The sequence below is a fragment of the Artemia franciscana genome, chromosome 15, assembly GCF_032884065.1.
Source record: "Artemia franciscana chromosome 15, ASM3288406v1, whole genome shotgun sequence".
Taxonomy (NCBI): domain Eukaryota; kingdom Metazoa; phylum Arthropoda; class Branchiopoda; order Anostraca; family Artemiidae; genus Artemia; species Artemia franciscana.
The window spans coordinates 20,792,897-20,817,603 of record NC_088877.1 but is presented as its reverse complement, the minus strand read 5'-3'; the positions used below and the strand labels follow the sequence as shown (position 1 = coordinate 20,817,603).

General features: G+C 36.1%; 1 protein-coding gene across 2 annotated transcripts in view; it reads right to left on the bottom strand.

The window, feature by feature from the left end:
- Positions 1-1,612: 1,612 nt before the first annotated feature.
- Positions 1,613-24,707, bottom strand: part of LOC136036171 (proteasomal ubiquitin receptor ADRM1-like) — a 45,633-nt gene continuing 22,538 nt past the window's right edge. For both annotated transcript variants that reach the window (XM_065718243.1, XM_065718242.1), the window contains 4 exons: positions 19,152-19,269; positions 16,410-16,609; positions 7,110-7,273; positions 1,613-1,891 (listed from right to left, as the gene is read on the bottom strand). In XM_065718243.1, coding sequence (XP_065574315.1) covers positions 1,709-1,891; positions 7,110-7,273; positions 16,410-16,609; positions 19,152-19,269 — 665 coding nt within the window. In that variant the 3' untranslated portion in view covers positions 1,613-1,708. The remainder of the gene's footprint in view (positions 1,892-7,109; positions 7,274-16,409; positions 16,610-19,151; positions 19,270-24,707) is intronic.

The window sequence follows — 24,707 nt, the reverse complement described above, 5'->3', positions numbered from 1 at the left end:
CCCTCCACCCCCCTATGTCTCCAGATCCGATCGGAATTGAAAATAAAGCATCTGAACCAAGAGATCTCTCTATATATATCAAGTTTCATTAAGATCCAATCACCCATTCGTAAGATAAACCTACCTTCATTTTCACGATTCCCCCCCCCCAAAGGGTCGAATCGGAAAACGACTGTTATCAAGTGAGTTTGTCCAGGTCCCTGACACGCCTACCAATTTTCATCGTCCTAGCACGTCTAGAAGCACCGAACTCACCAATGCACTGTAAATCTCCTCCCCTCCCCGACTCCACCTAAGAGAGCAGATCAGGTCCATTTATTTTAATTACGTATCAAGGACTTGTGTTTATTCTTCCCACCAAATTTCATCCCGACCTCTCCACTCTAAGCGTTTTCCAAGATTTTTGGTTTCCCCCTTCAACTCCCCCCAATATCACCGGATCCTGTCAGCATTTAAAATAAGAGCTTTGAGACACGAGGTCCTTCTAAATATCAAATTTCATTAAGATTCGATAACCCGTTCGTAAGTTAAAAATACCTCTTTTTTTCTAATTTTTCCGAATTAACCGAATTACTCCCTACCCCCGACCCCGCCAAAGAGAACGGATCCAGTCCGGTCATGTCAATGACGTATCTAGGACTTGTGCTTATTCTTTCCACCAAGCTTCATCCCGATTTCATTTCCAAGATTTCCGCTGTCCCTCCCCAACTTCTCCCAATGTCACTGGATCCGGCCAGGATTTAAAATAAGAGTTCTGAGACAAGAAGTCCTTCTAAAAATTAAATTTCGTTAGAATTCGATCACCCGTTCGTAAGTTAAACATACCTCATTTTTTCTACTTTTTCCGAATTACCACCCCCCCCCCTTCCAACTCCCCCATAGATAGCGGATCTGGTCCGGTTATGTCAATCACGTATTTAGGACTTCATCTCGATCTCTCCACTCTAAGCGTTTTCCAAGATCCTTCTAAATATCAAATTTAATTAAGATCTGATCATTCGTTCGTAAGTTAAAAATACCTCATATATTCTGATTCTTCCAAATTAAACGTCCCTCCACTCCCCCCAAGATGATCGAATTGGGGAAATGACTATTTCTAATTTAATCTGGTCTGGCCCTGATACGCCTGACAACTTTCATCATCCTAGCTTATCTGGAAGTGCCCGAACTAGATTAAATTAGAAATAGTCATTTCCCCAATTCGATCATCTTGGGGGAATTCAATCATCTCCCCCAAGATGATCGAATTGGGGAAATGACTATTTCTAATTCAATTTGGTCTGGTCTCTGATACGCCTGACAACTTTCATCGTCCTAGCTTATCTGGAAGTGCCCGAACTAGCGAAACCGGGACCGACAGACAGACTGACAGACAGACAAAAATCGCGATCACTAAATGTCACTTGGTAGATACTAAGTGCCATAAAAAGAGAAGAGAGAAAACACCCCAAAATCGGTCTGAAAGAACCCCCCCCCCAGAAAAATCGTCGCAATTTGGTCCTCTACCCTCCAGAAAAGTCTTCTGCAGACCTCCCCCCGCCCTGAGGTAAGACCATCTGCACCTATGGATACATAGTTCACAACCTAGCTGCACATCCTACTTTGTACAAAATTATCATCAAACAAACAGTTTTTATTCCCAAGAACACCCAATGCTAAGTATACTGCAAAAAAAATCCATGCAAGCATATATTAAACATTTATCTATTCAATCAACATTCATATCGTCGTCGCCGTCCTTGTTTTTCTTCTTTTGCTCTTGTAGAGCTTTGACAAAAGCTTCTAAATTGCCTGCATCCGCAGCAGCAACAGCGGTTTCACTCATTCCAAACTGCTGGACTAACGGTCCAAGCTGTCCTGATTGAATAGCGGAGCTGAATAGAGCAAAGGCCTAAAAAATATTTTGTTATTAACTACCGTTAGCAAAGCAAAATTGAACACAAGTTTGACATTACTTTAGACCCACTTCATTCAAACGTTTTACCTTGTAATTGGTGTTCCACAACTAATCATCTTATGCAAGTTCAATATACACTAATTCGAGTTAGATGCAACATATAGTGATGTAAGTTCCATAAGTCAAAACTCCTGCATATTTGGCATTAACTTTACAAGTTAAAGAAAGGAAAGGCCAATTCACCCAGTTTATACATAATAGGCAACTTAAAGAGGCTATAAACATTAAATGATGGATTTTTGAACTCCGTATGGATTTTCGAAACATAGGAAATCTGATAAGAGCTCAAATTTTTTGGCAAGAAAATTTTCTCGAGTAGATTTGGCTAATCAATTATTGTGACAGATTGGAAGGATTTTAGTTCCTAAGATTTTATTTGGGAGCTTTGTAATATCAGTGTTGTTGGAAAGCACGTCCTCTCTGTTTTCGTCACATCGACGAATGTAACAGGACCACTTTTGTGCCATGGCTAAAAACAACGATTTCTGTCCATGAGTGCACTCGTCCTTACATGTAATTGTCAAAGCTTCATATGGAGCATCAGAATCCACGCATAATATAGTTGATAAATAAGTGCACTCGTATTGTATTGTTCACATATAGACACATAGGAGACTATGTGTCTCCTATTGTATTGTTAATTTTAATTTTTTCCCAGACCCTTTGTACATAATGAATATTGTTAGACCATCCAATGTTAGGGGGTTTCATTAAACTGAAATTTAAAGTTATATAGCCTTACAAAAGGGTCAAAAGTGACAGAAGGCAACATAGACCCTCCTTCATCATGTGTCCATGCCTTCTACATTGTATCGGATAAAAATTTTGAGATGGCCATTTCGCCCAAAATGATGGACAAAAGAGGAGTGTGGGCAATCTTGATGGGAATTGTACCATAAAACACAGGACATCAGAGATTGATTGAACAGAGGTTTCAGATTCCTATCTACACAAATACGAAGTGTCGTGTTTTTTTTCAAAAAGACTTATGGTAGTGAACAGTATGTAAAGAGCAAAACCCTTTTCAAAAGAAAGCAAAATACTAAAAGAAAAATAACTTTTGATAACATAACACGCGTCAAAAGAATATGCTTTGCATGCTGATTCCAAATATGTGACATTACTACAAACCAAACAATGAAATTGAACGTCTCCGAGAACTCTAGGATGGGGTTTCAAGCTCTTATCTAAAGAAATAGATTTTTGAATGATCAAATTGGTGGAAGTGATGAAAGACCTGAGAGTCATGGCTAAATAGCGTAAAGCCAAGACAGATAGTCTCTGTGAAAGGCAAAGATGGCAGAACATTTTCAGAGTTGCATGAAAATGATTCACTTCTTGATGATAGTCTTTCATCCATTCTAGGGCAGAACTAAGGTAGATAGATAAACAGTAAGGGTAATAAAGTTCATAGTTTTCCAAAGAAGAATGGCCACGTCAATCTTTAGGCCTACATTTTTAGATTTCCATGAAAAGTTCTTTATACAGACGTCTGGAGGATTTAATCCCCTAACCTGTCTTCATTTAGAGGTTAATATACCTGGATTAAACATATAATATTGGGTGTGAGAGGGCTTGTTAAAATGTATCCGATAAAATTAGCCCATCTAATTTTAGAGACATAATTTTAAAAGATCATTCATTTTCAAATATAGGAGCACTGTAATGAAAAGTTGAGCTTGAACGTACGCAGCAGGGCTCCCTCATATTTGAAAGAATCATATTTGATTGGATGAAGATATAGCCTACAACTAATAGAGTCCTCATTCTCGAAGCAATGTTATACAAAAGTCAAATTTTAGCGTAAGGAGCAGACGGTTCACGGAATAGCAGCCCCTAATCATACTTAGAATTTCCCCAAGTTCTAAAAATAAAAACGAACAGAAATAAAATTAAACAAAAGAATTTTGAAACGAGAGTAAAGAGTGAAATTAAAACAAACAGAAATTGTCTTACAGACGAGGAGAATTACTCCTTCTTTAATCTTCCTGTTTTTGCGAAAAAAATTTACTTTTTTTCTCATTGCTTGGAGAGTGAAATTGTTTATTTAATCAAATTAGTTTAAAAAAAAATAACATTTTCAGTTCAAATCTTTTCAAAGACAATCAGTAAATAAATACTTGCAGTTACTGACACCTACGTATTTGTTACAGTAAATAATCCTGGCGTATAATTCTAGTTCAATACACTTTGTGAAGGTGTGTTCAGCCAGGCTTTTAATTGAAAATGGTAGTTAGAGTTATTTGAGGCACTTTAACAAATTTACTTTGAAGAGTATGCTGTGTTAGCGTGTTCACGTTACATTCAAATAGGCAACGATCAATGGTTTAATTTTTATATTACAGGATCTGCAATATGGGGATGAGGGCGTGAGACCAGTAGCATTACGGATTTGATAGGTAAAACCTTCAGCATGTGGCTATTTTAGCCTACACGGATTCTATGGCCTATTTTGGAGTGGCATTCGGTGGGAAACGGAGATAAATTTAGTTTGTCGTTATTAGAGCGGCCTCTGATAATGTCGATCGAGAAATATTTCGTAGGAGGACGGGTCTCCTACAAGGCTTGTCAATATTTCACATTTTTTTTGTCGCAATTTCATATGCACGATGATAACCCACAATGCCGGAGTGGCGAGGTGCGTCTTTATACCCGAGTATACTGGAGATACGTCTTTATACCCTTAGAAGCAAGAGCATTTGCAACTGTTAAACAGTGAAAAGTATCTATAATTAACTTATATTGTGAGGTCAAACCCAGGAGCTCAAGACTTGGCATAGAATCTGGATAAATTATAATATTTTAAATCAAAACTAAGCGGAAAATAATTTATGACACATTTCAGGGCCATATTCCTGGCATTTGTTTCAGCAAAACAATATGTACATTATGAAACAGTTTCTCGCCAATTGAAATGTTAAAGGAGGAAAGATATGCTCCATATGACACGTCTTCATTTACTTTTGATCCATCAAAAAAAAAGGAAATACTTTTTATGCGTCATTTTATCAAATTCATCGAACTTTTTCTGGATATACTGGGGAGGTGTAAGTTCATTAGCCAAGTATGAGACAATGACAATGACAATAGTGCTGGCTCTAGATAGCTAAGGAATGTAATTAAATCTTGATAATAGCTAGATGGTGGCAATAGTAAAATCTCACTGTGAATGAACTCACAACGGAGGAACAATTTAAATCTCAGGCAAGCAATATTTTAGCATTTAAATGATAAAAAAAGCATTAGATGAAAAAACCCATTCTTAGCAAAAGAGTATTTGACATCGACCAATGTTTTGATTTTGTTTTCTTTTTTTTGTTACATTGGCTGATTGAATCTCAGATAAGCAATTGTTGACCGTTTGCAAATAATTTACTAGTGGGTTTAAACAATATACTTTTTCTTTTTATAGGTTTCCTTCTCTAATCTACAACAGACGGAAAATTTAATCTCTGGTATGTAATTTTCTTACCATTTAAAAAACAATTCCATTAAAAAGACCTGACCCATTTAATCAATTTTTTTATGGTCTTTTGAGGCCACATTTGGTGAAAAAATCCTTAGATAAACAATTAATTGCATTTAAAGTAACTAATTGTATTTGAAATAATTGTATATAAGTAATTATTTGAACTCGAAAAAATTTGCTCAAGTACTTGACCAATATTCTATTTTTTCTTTTTCAAGGTTTTTTTTTTCTGGAAAAAGGATCAATCTCATGCTAATAATTTTGGCTCTCAATGAGTAGCATCCTTATGCACTTGATTAGTTCTTTTTAACTTTTATAGGTTTTTGCGAAGCTATATGGGAGGAAAAGCTCCATTATTTTAAAACAACAGTCTTCACTAGCTGATTAACATTTTTAGTCTAAGTCGTTTTTCAAAATAGAGTCTTTCAAAACAAATAAAATATCAATTTTAAATTGTTGGTAAACCTTCTGAGGCTCTAGGCAGGCGTTACTTGCTAAAAAGATAACAAACAAGTATTGGTCCAGTAAGAGAGGCACACTTACTCCCGCCGTTTACCCGTGCCATTTAACCAAACACTTGGATAACTATAGCTCCTATGACAATCTTAGCTCTATGACTGTCTACTGCCCTAGGAATGACGCATGGACGAATAATATCTACCTATTAACAAATGAACTAACATCATTTTTATACGATCCTAATAATGGGGAATAATTCCAGAATTGCCTCTCATTCAATTGGACTATCTGTCTTGGCTTTTTCTACAATTCACGAAAATTATACTTGCCAATTAAAATAAAAGAAAAAAGATTTGAAGCGCAATCTCAGTTCAACTACACTTGAGTCATAGGGCAACGTTTTACTATTTGACGAATGTTTCTTTTCTGTTTTTACCTTCTTTTTCGAAGTCATAATGGAGGGGAAAGCCCGTTTGTATATAATTAATTTTTGTTTCTGTTTAAGAACTATTAAAAACTTTCGTAAAAAGGTCAGTTTAAGTTTCTGCACCTAATTCTAGCCGTTTAAGTCACAGGTTGATGCGTAAATAAGTACAAAGACCACACTATTTTAATTACACAAACAAGAAAATACGAAAAAAGAAACAGAGCTTATTTCATTCATGACACTGAAGATGATTACCAACTCCTAAAAAAAAGCTTTAATTTTTGTTTTTGATTTAATAGTTTATGCACCATAAGAGTTCATCGACCATGTTGAAATATCTCAAACGATAGTCCCACTTGAACGGACTTCTTGACAGTATCTAGCGAAAACTCTAAGGTGGGGATAGAGACCATGAGATTTTATTCCAAAACTGTCATGAACCACCCTGTTTACAGGTTTGTCTCATAAATGAGAAGTGTCCAAAAAATGTGCCAAAACTCTTTTTTAGGTTTCAATTTGCTTAAGTTCCATTTGCATATTATATCTGAGACAAACTAAAGTTGGGATATTTAAACATTACTGACATTTCAGCAGGAGAAATTTGACACCAGCAACGCCTCACATTTTCCTCTACCCTACTCAGAGCTTCCTCAACCACCAACCTTAAAGCTCTCATTTCCCTTAAAAATTTCTAGTAGCCTCTTTTCACATCATTCAAGGTGATACCATAATTCGTTTGGCGGTCCGACTACCAAAAAGTTATTTAGAAATATTTAACAGTAAAAAAAAGAAACAACCTGTTGGAACTGGGGAGAGTGAATCGTCGAACGAATTGCCTCAGCGTCATCTATGCTACCGGTTGGAGTTCCCGACGGAAGGTATTCTTTGAGCTTCTGGACGAACTCTGAATTTGACAGTATCGGTTGTAATGCTTCTAAGGAGAGGCCTTCAGAAAGATTTACTGTAACATGAAACAGCAAATAGTAAAAAAAAAATAATCATATTTTGAAATGAAATAATAATCGTATAATAAACACGAAATAATCATATAATACAATCTATACAAGATTTCACAAAGTGAAAATCAAAGTCGGTTATTATGGGCTAAAGTTCGTTCTTCACTACGTTGCATCTGAACTCGCAACCATGATGGGTCATCATCCTGACCTATATGCCACATCCATAACACCTAAATTAATTTGAAACAACTTTTCGGAATGACAGATTTTCAAAGAAATATAAAAAGCAATGTTAAAACCTAAAAAAAGCTAAAAGAAATGAAGCCAAATAAACGAGCGGAAACTAAGGTGAACAATTCATGCCAAACTTGAAACAAACAAAATTACCACAAATTGACAAGAAAAAAAAATAGTCGTTTGAACGAGTTTTCATTTTAATTATCACCTCAGAAAAAAATAAATACAGCCCAATTTTCCAAGACTTTTTTTGTTTTAATATACAGCGAGTCCTCAACTTCAAACATGATTGATTCCTGAAACTATCGAAACGTTCACAAATAAAAGGAAGTAAAAACAAAAACTATTTACCAAACACTATTATTTGCACTATCTAACAATCAATATGATACACAATACAAGCTAACAAGACATTTTCAGGTACTTTCAGGTGTTTTCTTTAACTACTTATCAAGGCATTATTGAACACCACCTTTTTAATGTATTCTCGGTAAAAATTTTGGTATTACGTTGTATTTTTTGAACCTCTCTGTCCTTTTCAGTTCAGCTATGGTAAGAAACCAAGGAAAATTTTGTAACTTATTTGCATAATTTACGTCACATTCCACCCTTGAATAGCTGATTAACGATACGTTGACAAAGGCGATGCAGAGGCAATCTAACAACCTATAGGCAATTAGCTCAAGCATCCAAAGCGTAAAAGCGGCATTTCAATATTTTTCCCTGGGAAAAGTTTGTGGCTTTGAGTGATTAAACAAAAAAAAAACAAGTTCTTTCAACTGAAAGTAAGGATCAACATTCGTAAAAATATCCCCCCTCTCCAGGGAAATTCCTCCAAGACAATTCCATTCTAGCTGAAAAATCCACCTAGAAACTTTCATGCGGACGATCTCAGATTAAAATGTTTCTTGCACACTTTCATTTGAAAAAAAAGTTTAATTTACGATTGTTTTTAAAATCATATCGGTGACCCATCCGTGAAAAGTTTCCCAACAAAAGCCAGTAAAAGGGTATTTTATAGCAAAGGTTTTTTTGGGGTTGGGAGGGGAGGGATACAAAAGAAACTTTTAAAAACGCATCAAAAATGTGAAATTGATATCTACTCCATTATGATTTCTGGGTATTTTTCTGGTCTACGCGGTTATTATGAAAGTAAAGAATAACATCCAACCCTAAAATGAGCAGAATTTATTCCATAGAGGAGGGTGATTGCCCCTTCTTATCTACACCTCCACCTCAGCAAACAAACATACAACATGCACTAACATAAATGAATAAATAAACCTTAAAACGAATAAAGCTTTCATTAAATATGCGAATCAAGATTGAAACAAACAAAAATCAATTCAAAGAAGAGTATGGGTACTGCCTCCTTCCATAACTGTAAAAGTCTAAAACCTACTGCGTCATTGGCGCTTTAATGGAAATGACGCTTTGTTACAAACATTTTCTTACGTACTTATTACAACATTGAAAATAAAAAATGAAATTACAGTAAAATCAAATTTTGGACTGATTGGCTTTTCAGCAGTTGACATCATTATATATCAAACATCTAGTTTAGCCTTATTTCAGATGCATACTGGTAGAGACATTTTAGCCCACTACGACACTGCGCATGTGGGCGGTTCTAGCAGACAAGATGAACGTAATCGATGAAATCAGGTTCTAATCCGAGTTTTTAGCTTGTTGATAAAATATGTTCTGACTATAACTGAGTTCTAATTTTTTATCCAAAATTTTTACTGCTAAAAATATGGAACTAATCGAAAGTAGAAAGTTCATAGTAAGGGTTTGATTCCATTCGAAGCATTCAATTTAGTTTCATTGGTCCAAGATTCAATAAGTTGTCATCATTATCTTCTCTTCCTTCTTTACAATATATGAAAAATTAAATGGCAAATAAAAAAAAAATTGCTTTAAAAATTACCAGTTGAGGTTCTAAGGCATCATTTGCAGATCACTGTTCTACAATTTTGAAGACAATTGAATCAAAATGAAAAATAGTCACCAAAAAAAGTGTCCTCTAAGAAAAATTAGCAAAACCAATTCGAAAGCAGGATTCTACCAAAATCTGAAACACACAGAAGACTTTGTGCCCTAATTCCAGTACACGTTGCTTAAATTGGCGATTCTGTCTATGGTATCAAGTGCTTAGAATTCTTTTTCCAAAATTAAAATTCGTCAATTCTTCAACATTATCATTTAGAATATTCAATTACTGAAGGTTATTAAAGCACACAGTAATGTACACCTTTTGTAATGCTAAAACTTAGTGTTGAAAGTAAGACAAAGCGTCTGGGTATTGATCAAATCATAATGCCCAAACAGAAAGGGAACAACTGAAATTTTCAAAATTTTATGACAGAAAAGAGTAAAAAAGTTTATTGTAGGCAAAAAAATGTTTTTTTATTCAGATTAACTAAAAAACCTTTTTCCAAAAAATGAAAATTTCAAAAAAAAGTAAAGAACTCCATTAAACTAGAACTCCAGAATATATAATTTGCAATTTACTGAAAATTTTCAAATGAATGTGCATTGCCACTTAAATATACATATGCTGATATTTATTACCTTAAATCTTAATTACTTTTTGATTTCTTAAAGTTATAAAAGTGAAAACATAAAAAAAAAATCAGGAAAATGAAAATTATATTCTGGCTTTTAGAAAGTATAAGGGTTTTGAAGCCTACTCATGTTAATTTCTGCTTGTTTTAAGTTTGACCATGTTAATTCTTGTAATTTCTCTCCGTTTTGGGTTTCATTTACTTATTGATGCTGATTTGTGGAAGTTGTATGTTTATTTGATTCTGTTTTTGTTCATTTTTGGTTTAATGGAGTTCTTTACTTTTGATGAAAAATTTATTTTGCGGAAAGTTTTTTAATTAATTTATGTTCGTTTTATATTGACATAGTCTATTTCAGTGAAAAATAAAATAATAGTTTGAATCTTTCTGGTTTTTCTATACGAATTTATAGTTTGGCATGGTATTTGCATGCTGGAGAAACTTTTCCAGCAATTTTTAACAACACAAAACCTTTTGAAAATCATGACACAAATAGTGATGTTTAATTTAGTCATATACATCCTCTAGTTGACCTGATAAACAAAACTTAATACCATTCCCAAAAAATTATATCTATGCTCTTTCACAGCCTAGATACACTTACACTCTTTTGATTCAGTAAAATATTAAGAGCGGAAGTAGTGATAGAAGTAGCCCCGAAAGTTTGAGCTTAATACCCTCAGTCGTTCTTGGTATATTGCTGAGATGTCTTATTGGCAACCAGTACACAAACAGTGCGTTTTGATTTAATTTTAAAGCAACATTTAGATTTTAAGCATACTGAGCAAATTACATAATAGTGGGGGGTTGAACTACCCAATAATCCTAAACTAGACTGTTCTGCTATGCTGAACAAAACGGCTGTCTAAAAATTTTGATTGGGACTGTTTGGAAAATAATGAGCTAAAGAGGAGGGCTGATTGCCCTCCAATCACTTTTGACTCTTAAGAGGGCACTAGAACTTTTAATTTTCAATCCAATTAGCACCTTTAAAATATCAATGATATTATTAGCTATAATAGAGCATCACTGCCTATTTCCTTATATGCTCTATATTGTTTATATGCCCTTTTAATACCTGCATGCATATAGTTTTTCCGTTTAATTGAAATTCCCCCTAAACATTCCCAAAAAGTTTCAACTTAGTGGCATTAATGTCGGTAGTTACAGTGACCGTAAAAGCAGCATTAAATTTATACACAAAGTGTCTTCTGTCTAGTTTGGAACCCCCAACCTATGAAAGTATGAAGGTGAAATTTTCAGAGAATATTTCTGTTGTACGGATGACAACCAACCATCCGAATACAGGTTGTCAAAAGGGCATATTAGCAATATCTTAGGAACAGTTCCGTGTGTGAAATTAAAACTTATAACGCTTGTTGTTGGGATGTTTTCACTACCTTCTTCAGTACAGAGATTGGGATACTCGTTTGGGACTTTTAAAGTATTCTTAAAGATCATTTAGTAAAGAATCAAACAAAATAGCATTTTGTTTTTTTCCTTTTCCTCTGAGGAGTTGATGTCCCCTGAGTGTTGGTTTCATGGCGTATGGTTGTCTTCCTGTGCTTTGACTCCCAGGCCTCAGGTATTTTCTCTTTTTCATCTTATATGTTATTTGGCTATTGTTCTCTTTTTTTGGTTGTTGCTTATATTGTATTTTTTGTGTCCCCCCTGTATCCCTGGCCATGGAGCCTTTCGAGGGGAAATAAGAGCATTGTATTTCCATTTTCTATTTATTTGTGAATAAAACTCTGAACTCTGCACCAAAAAACAGTATTTGCATCATAATACAACTGCTTCTACTCCTACAACTACTACTACAGCTACTATTATTATTGCTGCTACTACTACTACTACTGCCACTAAAGCTAAGACTACTACTATTAGCTGTACTCCTACTGCTACTATTATAATTACTGGTGCTACTGCTACTACTAATAAACCTAAGGGTATTAAGGCAAACATTTTCGGCAATATTGAAACTATACTGAAATGAATCGAAACACACTATGCCCATATAGGTTGTTAAGAGGACGTATCAGCAATGCTTCAGGACCAGTTGATGGTATTAAGTTAAAAAAAAAATCATCGTGTGTTGAAAGAGATTTTGAAAAAAAGGTGCTATTTGCTTACTGCAACTACAACTATTGCTACAATTACTGATTCTTTCAACAATGCTAAAAAAAAATGATGTCTCAAAACTCTGTTTGGATGTTTGTTATGGGAAACAATGGGCGTGGGAAGGGGGGGGGGTCTCCTAAATCACTTTGTCTCTTAAAAAGGGCACTATAATTCCAATTCAAAATAAGATAAGACCCATATGAATTAAATACGACCACCCATTCCATAAAAACCTTATATGCCTCCAGGGCATAACTTTAAGCCCTTTCCCTAGGGCTCTGGGGGGGGGGCAGTTTTCCTGACTCTGGAGGCATTGTTATATGTTCTTTGGACTAATTTAAACCAAATTACCATTGCACAATTTCAATCAGATACATTGAAAAAAGGGGTAGTTGGGTGGGGGTGGGGCTACTTGACATACACCACTAATTGACTCTTAAAAGAGAACTAGAATTTCCAATTTCAACAAATTGAGCCACCTCTAAAGTTTATACAACGATTCCTTCGATAAGAGCCTTAATTTTCGCTGGTGCATAACCTACAACGCTCCCCCTCAGGCACTGGTGGTTTGTATCAGCCTCAAAAGCCTTGTTATATGATATTTGAACTATTTTGAATACAAAAACTGTCTCAAAATATCTATTGAATACATCTCAGGAAAAAACAACGTGTTGTGTGTGTGTGTGTGTGGGGGGGGGGAGATCTAGCTGCGCTCTTATCATTTTGACTCTTAAAAAGGGCACTAGACATTCTGATTGCCAATCCAATGAGTCCCGTCCAAAGCATATACGACCAACCTTTCTATAAGAACCCTCTATGTCCCCAAGGCATAACTTAAACCCTTTCCCAGAGAGATTTAAGGGGGGGGTGTCCTCCTCACAGATATAATTTCTGAAACCCTCCTACGATGAACAAGATTGTTATTTTCAAATTTTCATTGGAGGTGTTAAGTGAAATAATGAGCATAGAGGGGGGGGGGGAGCTGGTTGCTTCCTAATCAGCTTGACCCTTAAAAATGGCACAATAACTTCAAGTTCAAATAGGCCCAATCTGAATTTATACGACCGTTCATTCCATAAAAACCTTATGTGCTCACATATCATAACTTACAATCCTATCCCCATGGCGCTGGAGGGTTGTTTCACCCCTAGAGATATTATTATATGTTCTTTGAACTATTTTAACAAAATCGCTATCTCATAATTTCAATCAAATGCAGTTGGTGAAAAGAGGAACTGTCAGGGGGCTAAACGCCCTTCATAACTTTTGACGTTTAAAATGCAACTAGAATGTCCAATTTCCAGCCAAACGAGCCTCTTCTAAAGTTAAAAAAACATCCCTTCCAGAAATAACTTAAATACCCCGCGGCATAACTAACAACCCTCGTCCCTAGACTCTGTTGGTTTGTATGAGCCCCAAAAGCCTCGTTATTTTGAGTAAATACCTCAAAATGGACTATTTTGAGTAAACAGACTGTCTCAAAATTTTTTATTCGATGTATTTCGGGAAAACCCATCGTTTGGAGGGGGGAGGGGGTAACTGCATTAAAAACCTTATATGCTCCCCCCTGGTCATAACTTATAACCCTTACCACGGGAGTTGTGGGGGCGGGGATGTCTTCCTGAAAGACATAATTTCTGGACTCTTTAACTACAATGAATAAAATTTCTATCTCCAATTTTTGATTGGATGTCTTTGGGGAAATGGTGAGCGTGGGGGAAGGGGGGTGGTTGCTCTCAAATCACTTCGACTCTTAAAAAAGGGCACAATAATGGGGGTTATGTCAACTTTAAAGGCATTGTTTTAGTTCTTTGGAAGATTTAGAGCAAACTCGCTATCTCACAATTTAATCAGTTTCGTTTGGTGAGAAGGGGTTATCGGAAGGGGGAGGGGACTAGCTGCTCTCCATCACTTTTGACTCTTCAAAGGGAGCTAATGATTCCAATTTGTAGCCAAATGAGCCTACTCTTAAGTTTATACAACCATCCCTTCCATAAAAACCTCCTGGACATAACTTACAACTATTGTCCCTAGGCTCCGGGGTTTGTTTCAACTCCAAAAGCCTTGTTATATGGTATCTAGACTGTTTTGAATAAAATTGATATCTCAAAATTTCTATTAGATTAGGAACAATACGACATGTGTGTGGGGGGGAGGGATAGCTGCCTCCGATCACTTTGACTCTTAAAAAGAACCCTAAAACTTCTGATTACCAATCCAATGAGCCCCCTCCGAAGAATATATGACCACACTTTCTATAAAAACCTTATGTACACACACGACACAACTTACAACCCTTGCCCTGAGGGCTGGGGGGGATCTGATATCCTCAAAGACATAATTTTCGGACCCTTTAAATAGGTTGGACAAAATGGCTATTTCAAAATTTTGATTGGAAGTGTGTGGGGAAATGGTAGTCGTGGGAGGGGGGTTAGTTGCTCACCATTCACTTTCGACAATTGAAAAGACAAGCCATTTTCCAATCGAATGAGCCCTTTTTGAAGTTTCTGCGAACACACTTTCTATAAAAACCTTATATGCCCCAAGGGCAAAACTTACAACCATTATCCTGAAGGCTGTGGGGGGGGGGATTCTCCTCAAAGACATAATTACCAGACCTTTTAACTACGTTAAACAAAATGGCTCTATCAAAATGCTGATCGGAAGTGATTGGGAAATGATTGGCATGGGGAGGGGCCCTCTGATCACTTTTGACTCTTAATAAGGGCACTAGCCCTCTCAATTTCCAATCAAATGAGCCCTTTTTGAAGTTTCCACGACATCAGTTTCTATAAAAGAGCTTATATGCCCCCAGGGCATAAATTACAACCTTTGCCCTTAAGGACTGTTGGGGCGGGGGTGTCAACCTCAAAAAAATAATTTCTAGACCTTTCAACTACGTTTACCAAAATGGCCATCTCAAAAATTTGATTGGATATGTTTGGGAAAATGGTAGGCGAACTGGGAGGTTAGTTGCTCTGCAATCACTTTCGACTATTGAAAATGGCAATAGCCCTTTCAATTTCCAATCGAATAGGCCCTTTTTGAAGTTTCTACGACAACACTTTCTATGGCAATCTTGTATGCCCCAAGGTCATAAATTACAACCCTTGTCCCAAGGGCTGTGGGGGGGGGGGTCATCCTCAAAGACATAATTTCCGGATCTTTCAACTATTTTGAACAAAATGGCTATCTCAAAATTTTGATTGAATGTGTTGGGGGAAATCATGGGCGTCGGAGGGGAATTAGTTGCCCTCCAATCACTTTTGACTATTGAAAACGGCACTAGCCCTTTCAATTTCCAATCAAACGAGCCCTATTTGAAGTTTCTACGACAACTCCTTCGATACAAAGTGCATGTCTGAACAAAAAATAAATAATACATTGTGCCAACATCGTTCTTTAATTAGGCAGCTCTATTGCGCTGCCTATGATAAATTAATTGCAAATTATGTACTGTATCGTGTTTTTCTACGATAAATCGATTGGTAAACATAACAATTTTCGAACTTTTCATGATAACTAGAAATTTAATTTAAGCCATTTTATTGTGGTCACTGAGGCATTCTTAGAAGATAAAAAAACTTAATATCCGAGCAATTATTGCACAATTTCCCTTCATACATAAAAGAAGAAAAAGAGGCAAAATTAATCCCACGTAATTTCAGCTTTAGTCTTGTAATATATCAATCCGCAGACATTAAAATTCATGACCGTAGTTTGCAAAACTAGAAAATTCAAAATAACTCTTTAGTTCCTGTCAGTATTGCCATACACTAAGTTTAAGATAAAAAATTTTAAGCTAACCTTCGCATTCGACAATATAATCTAGAATTTTCTCCTTCTTTTTGTTCAACTAATTTTTCATTTAAAATGATTTTTAGAAAATACATTTGGTAAATACTCTTCTCGTGCTTCATTCTTGACACAGTAACTAATTTTTGGAAAACGTTTCGTGCAACGTTTAATTCTGGTTATTAAAAAGCGGTAACCGTTGTCTCGAAAAACAAAGTGTTTTCCAGAAAGAGACCTAAGATAATATTGTTTCTGTGGGGAGGGGGAGAGAGTAATGGCTTCTGCATGACGGTCTCAATTAATTTATGCGACGCTAATAAATACATCTATTAAATCCATATTGGATCTTTATTATATTAATATATATCCATAATGTCAAATCCATATCTTATAAAGAAAAATTACAGAAAAAGATTACCAGGAGGGGTTTTCTCTTCAGTTGGAACAGCAATCCCAGATAATATAGACTGAAGAGTGCTCAACTGTACACCACTACCTGTAGATTGTTGAGGAGTTGCTGAGGTTGTAGTTGTTGTCGTCGATGGGGCTGCTGGAGTTGTTACTGGAGTTCCAGCCGGCGTTACTGAAGTGGCACGCTGCTCTCGACGACTTCTAGCGCTGCAAAGATATCGATTATGTTGCAAAGAACACTCACAGTGAGGAAATAAGCAACCTGTCAGAAATATTGCAAGTAAGAATTCTGCTTAATATAAAAAAGAAAAACACAAGGAAATAGTGTTTATCACCTGTTCATACCCAAAGAAAAGACTAAACAATAACAAAAAAAAGGCAGAAAATCATTACTTTAATTTTGTATTGACGATAATTCGAAAGGTCATGACATATCTTGTTGTGATTCTTTTTACCGTCCTTGATTATCATAAAATATATGGCACATTCAGACAGGTATGCGTCAAAACTGCAAGGAGTTTGGTCGATTGACGGAAATTAGCAAAAAAAATTTCTTAAAGGGGGTCATCTACCATTTAATTGCCTAAAGACTTGAATGGGTTGGTTATATATATATATATATATATATATATATATATATATATATATATATATATATATATATATATATATATATATATATATATATATATAAAACCAAGAAACGTAAAGATAACAAAATAAATACAATAATTACAATAACTTTCATCGTAACCTGTATTCTTCAATTTTTATATGTAAGAAGCATGCATGTTTTGAAGGGAGTAAAAACCTGAATAAAAACACTTCCATTAGATTTTTTAATTCGAAAACCTTATTGAGATCAAAAATCGAAACAGTAATATCTTATCCTAAAAAATATATTATCGTAAATCACATTTTGGCGGAGGTAGCACTTGAATTTTTCCTTTTAGCATTTACTTTGGGTTTTTTTCCGCGGACACCAAAAGCAAATTAAAAGTTTCAGTAGTCAGCACGACGAAAGTTTTTATGCATCAAGTGTGGCAATACATAATTCTTTCAGAATTGAACAGAGCTGGATAATCCAGTGTTAAGGAGTTTCAGACTCTTGACCCCGTAAGCGAAGAGGGGTATACCCCATCCTTTTTTTTTACTCTCCATGTTCAACTGACAGAGAATCTCGATTTCAACTATATTCTCTCAGGAAATCTTGACTACAGAAAGAGGCAGTAACACAGTGACAAAATCTTGCTGTTTCTGAACTTGAATGAGCTGAACAGTTCAAAATCCCATGATTATTTTAACAATTTAACCTGACGAAACAGATATATATATATGAGAAACTTCAGCCCCTTCATTAAGGATAATACAACCCATGATTTTTAGAATCTTTTACTATTCTTAAACAGCCAAGGTACACTTCCTTGGCTAAAAACCAAATTAAAACTAGAGGCAGTTGCTCACTCAAAAGTAAATCTTGTATTTTACAAAATGTCGTGACAAACAATTTCATCATCGATTGCCATAGTGCAATAAAATTCTTTAAGAAATGGATAGATCTAGAAAATCTAACGTTTGATCATGAGACTTTTTACAACAACTGCATTAAGTTTCAACACACATGCCTTGTAACTTACGGAGATAAGGCCCCCCCCCCTTATTTGGTCATTTTCCTGCTTTTACAGGAGTAAATGTTAGCCAAAAAATAAGATATCTTGCTCATTTATTGATGAACTGTGGCCATATATTCTTTAGGATATCTGGGAGCAACTACCCAGTATTCCCAAAAATGATTGTCCTCAACGAAGAAAACTTCTAAAACTGGCTCAAATAATGTACCAAACCCTTATTCATCTTTACAAAGCGGTTGAACAGATTTTGTCATCTACGATAGTGGTCTGAAAAGTTTCCATCCTTGATGTGAAGATGGCAGCAACAATCAATAAAAATTTAGAACATCTAGTTGCGCTGCTTTTGACTGTAACTCAAAAATTCCAGTGCGCACAAATGCCGTTTGACAATCTTTTAGGTGAGTGGTGTGCTGAATGGAAACACCACTATACGTTCAATACAAAATATTCAACACAGCGGCCTGCAAAGGGGGAATTAGCCCCCCAAAAAAGCAAAAACTGTTTTTACATCGGCTAGGAAAGTGACTGTAGCTATTTGTATCGGCTGTTGCTTTAAGGCACCCGATCTACTCTACATAATAAACTGGCTAAGGATGAAGTTAGTGAGCGAGCTAGTCCTATCAGAAGTTTTAGGCTTATACATAGAATAATATACATGCATACTACACATATTTAAGCTATGTTATCATAGCATGAATCATCTTAGAAAGCACTTTTACAAAGGTCTTGAACCCCATAATTTGACAGGAGCATTTTTACACAAGTACATTTTTGCTACGTGCTAAAAACGCATCCGACAAGTTGCCTGTTTTCTATGTCACTTAAGCTTGTCGGACAAACGGAAATATTTCCGTATAACCGAAATCCTAGAACAGATTTACAAAACCGAATAAAAATGGGAGCTACAAAAAAAAAAAAAGTTTTGCAAATCAGTAGTTCACAAAAAAGACAAAAACTACGCCTTAATTCTATTTATTCCGTAAAGCAAATCTTTTGAAGTATTTGTAGAGTCTTATAGTTTACTTTTTTTTCTTTGCCATCAGAGAATTCAGATCTTTTTTGGCTGTTCCGAAGAGGTGAATCAAATTTCAGGTTCAATGGCTTTAAAACATATTTACCCTCCTTCAGGCGTGGAAAGAAGCGAAGAAATGCCTGGAAGTCCACCAACACCCCCAAAAAATTGCATCAATTGTTGCTGTGACATATTGCTAAGTAGGCTTTGCAAATCTCGATCACCTGTGAAAAAACAACAATTTTTAACGAACTCGTCTGTTTAAGAGCTACTCAAAATTTTTCAAGTTCTTCATGTCAACAAGGCCTAAAATGACGAATAACCCATGTCAAGTACAATTAATATACACTCCAACATAGTCTCCCTTCAAGTTGAGACGCTTGTCACAACCGCGAGTTGTGAAGGGCCATCATTATAAAATTTATTCACCTGAGACATCAATTATTTTGAATACGTAACCATAGTAAAATACGTAACCATTAAAAAAAAAAAAAAAAAAGAAAAAAAAGAAAAAAAGAGCAAACACGTTTTAATTGTATGCTTTTTTCAAAAGTTTTAATGGTTATATATTTTATTGTGAATCTTATTCTATATTTATCTGTGCTTTGCTGATGAGAGCTCTTAGAAACCGAGCGAAAATATTCATTCAGAAAAAAATTCACTGACTCAAAATAATTCCTAATTATTTTTCGCCTTTTATTATTTGTAATCTTCATTTTAAAAATCAAAGATGACCCGAAGGAGCCCATTTCAGACACAAAACTCGGTTGAAACTTTCCTCAATTTCGCGCTGATATATGTCACTTGAATCCATAGTAAATAACTGACATGATGATTTGTACAAACATTTCCAAGAACAGAGACTCAGCAAATAAAAATGAAACAGAGAACCCGAGAAAGATAATGCAATGAAAAGAGGAGGATGCTTTTCCAGTCATTTTATGATTGTTTCTTTATTTAACTTTTTTTTTTACCGTTCATTTCCAAATTTGAGCTTTTCAATCTTGAACATAAACCAACCAAAATATTGGCACTAGAAAATACGGTAGATTTTTTTCCATTTCGTGCTGCCTTCAGCTGGAAAATGGGTCTGCAGCTGTTCCTTTGACTTTCCGCTTCTGACCAGATTCATGAGTAGCTTGTGCCTTTTTGCTTATGCACAGAATCCTTTTATTCATTGCCTGAGCCAAATTATCTCAACCACATCGTTATTTTTAATACCTTTCTTCAGCTGGTATTGGGCTTGCTTCAGAAACTCGTTTGCAGCCAATTTTTCGAAAGCAAAGGCTTCTTGTATTTTACTTTTAAAGACTCTTTCCGAGTATCAATGGCCTATCTTTTCAAATCATTATCTGCGAGCTACTGCTCTTTCAACCGCTCTTCTGCCCCAACACCCAATCACTCTTTCTCGTTTTTTATCATTCTAAGTACAAATCATAACTCATTCAAACGAACTTTGCCATTCTTCAGAGACAGCTATATCTTATGCATGCCCTCAAAGAGTCTGCCTAGCCCATTCATTACAAGTGCTTTTGCAGTCTAAGTTTACTCATTCTTAGAAGCTCTTTTTTCACTAAGGATTCCTACAGAGAGGGAAAATCCCAACTCAACATAGGCAGACCCGTGTAAACTTGTTGGCATATCTTGTACGACTGCATACAAGCTTGGATGATCCAGTAATGCAACCAGAGAAATTCAGACCCGATCCAACTTTTCTCCCTTAAACGGGTGGAAAATTTGACTAAAACAGACAAGGTAGATATTAACTGACACAATAAGGTGCTTTCTGCAAAAGAAAAAATTAAACTTAATACATCAGAAGACATTGCCCAATAGCTTCTTGCTTAGTTTCAGAATATTTTTAGGATATTTGGCCACAGCTCCAAAATTATACTTACTTCATCCGTTTTCGTAATAAGCAAAGTGCCAGATTACCCATTTTTTCTTTTTCTTTTTTCTTGATTTACTTGCCAAATGAATGACAAACAACAAAAAGACGCACTTCAAGCAATATTATGAAAGAGATCGTTAGTAGAAATTTTGAAACCGCTAATCAACCTTTGATTCCTTTGAACAGCGCATATACAAGCACGGACTTTCTCTTATAAAGTTGTTTTGAAGCAACCTCTAGCACAAGATGGGCTAGGTCTATTTTGGTGATCTTTATTCTTAATGGCTTTTTGCACCCTCCCAGTAGCTCCTGAACTAGCTTCTCCATAACTTTCTGCTTATCCTGATAATCCTTCTTTTTATAAAGCTTACGCAGTTTAACTTTTTCACTGGCTAACATCTTCTCGTCTTCCTCTTTTTAGAAGTTTTAAATGCTTTTCACTTTCTTCACTCTTTCCACTTTTAGATATGTCTTGTAGTTCAACTAATTCAGTTGCACCGAGAACTAGTTGAATCAGCTTGTTTTTATCTCTTGCACACTGTTTCACCTATCGTCAATCCTTTCAGGCTAAACGTGAAAACCACATAGCTGGAATAGCACAAGTTTGTCTACTACTAAGCCCTTTTCTGTCGCAATGGGTAACTTCCTGGCTAAATATAATAAAATCTCAGCAAAAACCAGACTGAAAACTCCATCGAAATGTAGAGAAGTCAAAGCTTTTACACTAAAAAGATCCTCTTTATATAATCACCTTCCGAACGTCCCTTGCAGCTGCACAATATTGGTCTTTGCGGTATTTGGCGGTGAAGTGCTTTGTGGCCAAACTCATCCGCTCCTAACCGTTCACGGGAGACCCAAATGTGCACCTCGACTAAGTACTATCGTGGATCTTCCGATGAGTCATGAGCCTGACAAAGTCGGAACGCTACCACACACAGGGCACTGGAGTCTGGAGAGCTTACGGTTAAAAACAATTCCCATGCAATATTTGAATGAAGATCGAATAGTCTCAATCGTTTTCCTTCTATTATACCGTTCCTAGCTTTAAGGGACACTTCTTCGTCTCAGAAAACAGTGCCAAGGCCAATAAATGAGCAAACCATCTTAACACATTTTAATCAGATGAAGTAGAATCTTAGGATTTTCTGCTGGAACGTAAGACTCATGAAAAATGTGACAACCTGCAAAATTACGGTCCATAAATTGAACAAATACAAGGCAAATTAGCATCAGTTTTAAGGCAAATCAGGCATTAGCATCATAGAAAAATGTACTCCCACTCATGCCACTTTTGAAGTCCAATAAGAGACAACATCGTAGTTGTCTCACAACTACGGAATGGAATGAGCTCAAGAATGGAATGAGCAAGTTGGACCTACTGACTAGTCAGTCCATCGCATGATCGCACACTGCACATACGAACAGAGATACGATAATGGTGAGTGCATCATCCAGTTCACTCGCAACTCTAAACTTAAAACGGTTACTAACTCCCTGCTTTTACACAAGAGTTCACAAAGCATCGCATGACAGTCAAATGATAATTTCATCAAAGCTCAAATTGATTATATCCTAGTTAGGAAATATGGTGAAGCTCTGTTCAAGATGGCCGTGCCTAAACGGGAGCCTGAGCTGGATCCTGACCAGGCAGTTATCATGCCCTCACTGGAACAAAGCTTTTTCTCCACCTTTGCACAAGGATCAAGCAGACAGCACAGGCAACATTGCCAAACTGGATTACAATAAAAAGAAACATAGATTTTTTCTTCATATCCAAAACAGATACGATCCCCAGCTCACCAATGAGTAAGACCCAGAAGAAATGAGCTTGCGGTCTAAGACCATCACTACTGAAATAGTATCTGATGCACTCGGGTACTCCCGAGTGCACTGGTGCTACCACCTTTCCAGACAGAGTTGGACATGGAAATAATCTTGAGCTTCAAGCTATCTAGGTAAACCGTATGAGATTGAACTGAGAGAACACATCAACCAAATCACAACACAAGACCAAGGGCGTCACCAAGAGGAAGTTCATGATTTAGAAAGCGTGAAAACCGTAAACGTAACGTAAACGTGATTTAGAAGCACAAAAAAAAAAATGGCTCAAGACCCACATTCTAAATTATTAAGAGATCTACTGGAAAGAAGCTGTGTATACCCGACACTATCAATGATAATACATGGAATACCAAAATCAACTATAACCATAAAGTAGAGCAATGGAAAATACACTCTAACAAGCCTCAGTCTTGAAAGATCTGTACAGCATTAACACGTCTCCACAGACCTTGAGAAAATGAACAAAGCCATCAGAAATCCCAGACGACAAGCCCCCTGGCGAGGACGGTATTTTACCTGATATTTACAAATCATTCCACTAATTTATAACTTATAAGGATATGGAAAACGAAGAAATTCCTTAAGGATGAGAAAATCTCAGTCATCCTCCTATTTTTCAAAAAAGGCGAAAAGGCAAAGTGTAATAATTATTGAGGTGTATCATTCATTGAGCTTGCAGTCGAATTATCACCAAAATTCTATTGTAGAAATTTCGAACTTTATTAGTTACATGAACACCAGAAACCAGTCGGATTTCCAGCCTGGCAGATGATATTTAGAATTATATATTTTTAAAATCATAATACAATGTTAACTCATCAAAATTTTCATTGATTACGTTGCCACCTGCCGTTCAACAGGACAAAACACATTGTAGAAGCTTCACCTTCAAGTTAAAATCACTGGCATCAATGCGGAAAGTAGACGTTCGCCCCTATATTGTTTTGCCGTTTTCTCCTAGATTTTGAAAAATGCATGTTTGAGGTATTTTCACTGAAAAATTGCTTTTTCTGTTTTGTTTCTTGAAAAACGGCAAATTTGCCTCCCTCCTTTGGGTTTTGGAAAATAAATTTTGCCACACACCTTTATGTTTTCGTGAATTGATATCACTGGATGGTATGCCATAAGAACTCCTCGACATCTTAAAAGCTTATTACCGAGAAAACGCATCCTGAGTTAAATACTATGGTGGAATCCCTTTGTTTGATGTAGAATGGGTTTTGAAACAAGGCCATATAGCCTCATCGGCTGTTGTCAATTACTGTATCGGTTTCATCCTTGACAACACATCTCGAAATTTGAAGGAATATTAGTTGGTAGAAACTTCAGCCTAGCGGACCATGACAACGACCAAGATATAAATATTCCCTCGCCAAATCTAGACCAAGCCCAACAAATACTTGGCGAAGTGATAACATTTCTCAGCCTACATAAGCTTACAAATAAATACAAAGAAAATGAAAATTCTTGATAACCTGGTCTATGCATACTTAACCTTTGTGGTCAGTCTCTCGAAAAAGACGACAGTTCTATCTGGGATCCAAACTGAGTCCAAAGATCAGCTTACAAACAAGCCGAGGATAGTATAAATCGACAGTGAGAGTATCCCTATTCAAGTGTTCTTGTCCCATCCAAGCCATCCGTCGGCTGCGCTTAATTTGATACGCCTTAGCGCACCCTGAAGACCGCTTCATTAAACACTAACTGTTTTCAAACACATACAGATACTTATCAAGGTGGCGCAGAAGACAAGCAGAGCAGCTGAAGTATTGGTGGCGCCACTAAATAAGATCTTGAGTCACCGTGAGGTTTCGCTAAATCCAGACACAGCTGCGACAAATAATGGCAAGTTTGCTAAAGAGTTGGCACGAGACTTGACATTGTGGAAGATTCATTCAAAAGCTTGTTTACATTCCAAGTGAGGCAAAA